General features: G+C 27.3%; 1 protein-coding gene across 1 annotated transcript; it reads left to right on the top strand.

Annotated features, from left to right (window-relative positions):
- Positions 1-1780: 1780 nt before the first annotated feature.
- Positions 1781-6296, top strand: LOC126555760 (uncharacterized; the record flags this gene model as incomplete). The annotated part of the gene is made up of 6 exons (XM_050210647.1): positions 1781-2600; positions 2824-2933; positions 3919-4242; positions 4315-4579; positions 5505-5727; positions 5821-6296. Coding segments are annotated over exons 1-6 (1500 nt in total), but the record flags the coding sequence as incomplete, so codon positions are not given.
- Between the last annotated feature and the right edge of the window lie 147 nt (positions 6297-6443).

Genomic DNA, 6443 nt, shown 5'->3' with positions numbered 1-6443 from the left:
TCATCAAATGAAATGGATAAATAGTCATACGCGTAGTGTGCAAAACTTATGAAACCTAATTTGAACTTCAAATGCCGTTGAGTCTTTTCATTCACATTTCAAAAATAATTTCTATATGTCACATCCAAAGATACATAATTTTTTATTGCAACTTCAATCAGAAGTTTATATTAAGATTAGAAGTATAGGAACAATAAAAACAAGAAAACGAACTTTAGTTCGACAAAATTTTATTCTTAATGAAATTAAAAAATATGAAGCAGGGGAAAAAATCCAATTTGAATATTTACAATCTGTATCATGTATTCATGTTATTTTAAAAAAAAAAAAAATTATATTTTTAAATATTATATTAGAAAAAAATTATTTCATATTATTTATTTTTTGACTAACTTTATGGTCCTTATATTATATTTGTAAAATGAGTATTGGCATTCTTTATAAAAATTATTTCATATTCGACTAATTTTATGGACCTTGTTGTATATTAAATTAATTAAATCTGTATGGAAGTATTTTAAAAAATATATTAATTATTTGACGAATTGTATTTTTATATGTTAAAAAAATAATAATTAGTTGATAAACATTATATTATATTCATATTAATAGTATATTAATTGTGTGCTATACTTTTATGGCCCAATCTCCGGGTAGAAAAATGTTAACAAATATTTTATACAAAATAGGTAGTTAAAATGTGGCCCAATTCCCGGGCGCCCATTAGCACTATTATATTTTGTACATACCTGTTCTACCGACTTTTTCTGAATAGTTTTCCAGATAGTTTCTTTATGATGTAAATCTTTGTGCTTAGGGTGAGCACTTTCAACAATTTCTCGGTTTTGTTGCACAAATTCAAATAAAATTTCATCCTCAGTTGAGGAAAATACAAATTTTTTGGACATTTTGTGTGTTGACGCAAGACATTTCAACGAAGTACTAGTCCAGACTAGTGATGCGTCCGGACGCACTGCGACATTTACCGACGCGCTGCGTTAAACGCAAGTAGGAAAACAGTCACATAATATAAAAATATGTATGTATCCTAGTAACAATACGTCTGACGCTGCGTTTGGACGCTGCAGGGAAAACGTACCTTAACTTATATACAAAAAGAAATATTTTGCAAATAAAATATTATTATTAATATAATACATCAAATAAAACAAAACAAAATATACTATTATTATATCTTTTGTAATGATCAACCAAAAAAAAAAAAAATCATACAACATTTTTTTCCTTTGTATAGTTATTTAGAAACTACAAAAATATATTGATTAAATAAATATGTTAGACTAGGCTAGGAAATTTTGTTTTCTTAATTTTAAATCTGCAGTAATTTATAATCTTGTCAATATTAAGTTATTATGTATTCTCTTTTCAATATTGAGAATTGCAATATTTGTAAATCTTTATTGTGAAATTGAATTTCTAAGATGATTTTTTATGAGCTTAAGTTTAGAAAAACAACGTTCGGCAGAAACAATCGTTACTGGAGTAGTTAGAAAAATTATAATAAAATAATATTATTTTCATATTAATTTTAAATTTTAAATTTGATATAAAATATAGGGTATTATTGTTTAGACTAGGGCCCTCGTCAGTTGTGGGCCTATGGTGGTTTTGCATCTAACCAAATTGGTATTTACGCCACTGAGCATCAATACAATGCTAGTTTTAGGTACTTAAAATATTAATTATTTTAGTATATAATATAATATAGGTATCAGTATACTTATACATAAACGAATCTATTCATAATCTTACCGTTAAGGTGGTTCCAGTTGATTAAAAAAAAATCGTTTTTAGAACTTCCGCTATGACAAAATTGTGAGACTTCGGATGGTTCGATTTTAATGCTGTAAAAATAATAACATTTCTTAACATCTCCTCTGTAGAACCGTCGGAGTAATTTTTTTAAGTTTTAACTTTTGACAGTATTATAATATCATACAAATTTCAGTTTTTACAACATTTTCGTTCAATCATATGTATTGAATAAATTAATATTTATAAAAAACTCTTCGACCGTTCTTTAGAGGAGGTGTTAAATTTTTTTAAGATTTTTACAGAATTAAAATCACACTAACCTAAGTCTCACAATTTTGTCACAGCCGAAGTATGTTTTTACACGAAGAGTAACTGAATACTTTTTCCTAATATAACTTAACCTGACATGTGCCTGCGAGTGCGAGAACGCCAAATTCCGATAACCAATTAATTACGCGACGTTTACCCGGATCGTCGCGCGTCGACCGGATGCCGACCATTTACCGAGAAACAATATTTACGATAATTATCATATTATAATATTAGTCCAATAATAATAATAATAATGTTTTTCTATAATACACCACAAAACTGCAAATTCACATTTAGTCAGTCATAAACCTAGTCCTTACTCCTTACACCACAGTTATTATTTTTTGATTGCAATTTTTTGAACATATTGTGATTTTTTTTTACCTACGTGTTTTCAAATATTTTTAACGATGGATAATACGAAAAATTGGCGTATGGGTAAAAAATCAAAATGTTTTCCGAGTAAAAGCAGAAAAAATAAAGGAAATATTGCTGCACTTGTAAAAAACAAGGTAAGTGAAGTTAATGATTAAATACCTTAGAAAATCACGAAGATTAGAAATTGTTTTGCATAAAAAAATAATAGGAAAACGAGTATTTTGTGTTATAAAAACGACTTTATATTAGATATATAATACTAAACTTCTTTAGAGATGAATATAAACAAATTAGTGATCCACATATTCACATAGTTCTTTGTCCAAGATTATATTTTTTATTTGTATATTTTCACAGAAAACCGATCTTGTAGTAGGCCATAATGACATTTCCGAAGACAATGCCCTAACGATAGCGTGTAGTAGCAGTAAACGACAATTAGTAACATCACAGCGTAATGTCCAGATGTAAGTAAAAAAAGATAAAATAAAACTAGTATTAATTGAGAAAAATATCCAAAATTTGGTTCCAAAAGTATAGTAATATTAAAAGTACGAAGCGGCTCGGTTCAGTCTAATTGATTTGTTTTTATTGATCGACAGAATATTAGTTACTTAGATAATAAATAATAAATATAGAATACATTTTTAAATGTATTATAATAAATGTTTTTTTTCGAAAAAAGGCTTGTGTTGGAGATAGATTGTTAGAGAGTTGTTCATTCCAATATATAGCTTTATTCGCGAAGTCCACTTTTAGATTCTGAGCGGAGCGATGAATATATTGATTTAACAATGTTGTGTGTGTATTTTTTTTTAAATTTTGTTTAAAATTTTTTTTGTGTTTGTATACATGAAATTCCCAATAGTTTACAAAAGCATCAAAAGCACCGGGAAAAACCAAACATTTTTTTTTGAAAAAATTGATTTTAGATATTGGTGTAACTCTAAAACTGATTACCGTAGAAACATGAAATTTTCACTAAATGTTTATACTAAAATTTTCTATACTAGATAAAATTTTCAAAATATTTCAAATCTTTTTAAATTGTTTATAGACATTTGAACTTTTCGATCTTTTAGTTTTTTTTTTTATAAATTACAGTAAAATTTTATTCATTTGGTGAAAAAGCTTCAAATATTAATACAAAGCTCCTAATATATACAACGATATATATATAATATAGCTACAGCGACAGTTAAAAATTATTAAAAATACATAGTCACAATTTTTTTATAAGCATTTTAAGTTCAAATTTTGACAAAATACGTAAAAATCACGAATATTTGCAATTCAAATTTTATTTTGAGTTAGAAATTCATAAAAATTTATCTTTTTAAATCTAACGTTTGAAAATTCAATACAAAATTCTTCATAAGTTTGTCTACTTTTATCAAAGTAATAACTATATTAATTTCGACAGTATTATTTATAATTTTAATATACTTTTAGAACCACGAATATGAATGACACGGAAGACTTGGCATTATCTCTAGATTTAAATCAAAGCTGCAATCTAGCAGATATGAAACTGGAAGGAAGACGAATTGTGGATATTAATTATATATTCAATACAATAAAATCGTTTTCACATCCATTTGGATGCACTTTTAAAAATTTAATTTTTACTCATGAAGTACGTAATGGATGCATAAGTTCATTTTATTTTAAATGTAATTTTTGCAATCAAATAGAGGTGATACATTCAGAAGAACCTGGCAACAAATTTAACACAAATTTAGCAATTGTAACAGCAGCAGTGAATATAGGACAAGGGTAAGTTATTTAATTTAAAATTTTCGTATTAGTATGTTTTTTTTCTCACCCTATACCTATATTTTGTATTAGACATGCGCAGATAGAAGAATTGGGAGCTATCTTAAACATGCCAGTTATGTCTAATGGTAAATATCAATTATTGCACAACGAAATTGCTACGTACTTCAATGAGATATCTTGGGAAGAAATTGAACTAGCTGGTAAGGAAGAAGCAAATATTGCAATACAAAATAATGAAGTTGATGTCAGTGGTAGACCAATGATAGCAGTGATTGCAGATGGTGCTTGGTCTAAACGCTCTTACAAAACGAAATACAATGCACTTTCTGGAGTTGTAAGTTAATAATTTAATTAATATCACAATAAAATCAAGGTTAATAATTATTGAAAACAGCTGTATTTGGACATTGCTACCCCTCAACAAAAGTTATTTATTAAAATGTAAGATGCAACTATTTTTTTTATAGAAAATGTTGGTCTACGACTATCTATGCTACCCTCATAAATTTAATATTGGTGAATTATATATTTAAAAATATATAATTACAGTATATACAGTATATTACAGTATATATTACAGTATATTACAGTATATTAAATATATAATAAATCAAAGATATCTATCTTCTTTCTAGCTGACCCCGTGCACTTCGTTGCCCGTTAAAAATGCCAATCATAACCAATAGCGATCTTAATATAGTTTATTTATTGCTGGACAGTGACGTCATTACATTACATATTATTACATTTACATACCTAAGTATCTTCTCTTTAGGAGCGATTAATCAGTGAAAAATGTTACAAAAACGGGGACAATAAATAATAATTATAAAAAATTGTTACTATATTCACCGAAAATATAATAATAATAATAATAATAATAAATAGTCTACGTAGCTTAGCAACCATTTATAAACAATTATTTCTACCGTAAATTATCAAAATCCCTGTTTGAGCACTTCTATTATTTTCTGGACAACCCTTAGCTGTCCCGATATTAAAAAATTTGAAAAAAAAAAACTATCCTATCTTTTAAGTTGGACCAAATTACACGCGTTGTAAAAAATTTCATCAAAATCGGTTAAGTGGTTTAGGAGTCCATTGAGGACAAACATTGTGACACGAGATTTATATATATTAAGATAATACATTATTATTTTTGACATTTTTATAATTATTGTAAACAAACCTATTATTGACACCCATGGAATTAGCTAATAATGCGGTCAATTAAATTACCTATTTATCAATATTTGTAGGCCTGCATAATTGGAGCTAAAACAAAAAAAGTTTTATTCATTGGCGTAAGAAATAAGTATTGTTGTATTTGCCAGAGAGCGTCTAAAAATAATTTAGATCCTAAAGAACACCTTTGCTTCAAAAATTGGAACTTGCCTTCAACCGCTATGGAAGCAGATATTATTGTAGAAGGTTTTAAAAGAAGTATTGATATGCATAATCTGATATACTCTAAGCTTATAGGTATTTATTTAAATTGGATTATATTTTAATATTAATGTTGAGCATTAAAAAAATTATAATAGGGCAATTTTTAACCACATATGTTAATTTTAGGTGATGGAGATAGCAGCGTGATGAAAAGACTACATCTAGCTAAACCATACGGGTATAATTTTGTGATTAAAAAAATTGAATGTTCCAACCATATACTGCGCAATTATGTAAATAAATTAAAAGACATATCTACTAAAAGAAGAACTACTAGAGGCGTAAATATTCCGGGAAATATAAGACAAGCAATAAAAGATAGAATTCTTAGACTTAGGTATGCAATAACAGAAGCTGTAAAATATAGAAAATATCAAGAAGATATATCATTTGAACATAAATTATTAAATTTAAAAAAAGATTTAATAAATGGGCCAAGTCATGTTTTTGGCGATCATACGAATTGTCAGTTTTACTTTTGCAAAGGACAAAAAGACGGCGAAATAAATTTAGTGCCACAGATGAAATCGTTAGGTATTTGGGAAGAATTAGTTGCAGCGAAAAGTCTTGTATTATATCATGCTGAAAGTTTATTGTACAAAGTAAGTAATAATGCAGCAGAGTCGTACAACTCAATTTTAGCGAAATTTATTGGTGGTAAGCGAGTAAATTTTTCTCTTCGTGGATCGTATAATTTACGGTGCAACGCTGCAGTAACATCCTATAATGCAGGACCTAGACGTTTGCAT

The sequence above is a fragment of the Aphis gossypii genome, unplaced genomic scaffold, assembly GCF_020184175.1.
Source record: "Aphis gossypii isolate Hap1 unplaced genomic scaffold, ASM2018417v2 Contig01073, whole genome shotgun sequence".
In the NCBI taxonomy this organism is placed as follows: Eukaryota; Metazoa; Arthropoda; class Insecta; order Hemiptera; family Aphididae; genus Aphis; species Aphis gossypii.
This window is presented reverse-complemented; position numbering and strand designations above follow the sequence as displayed.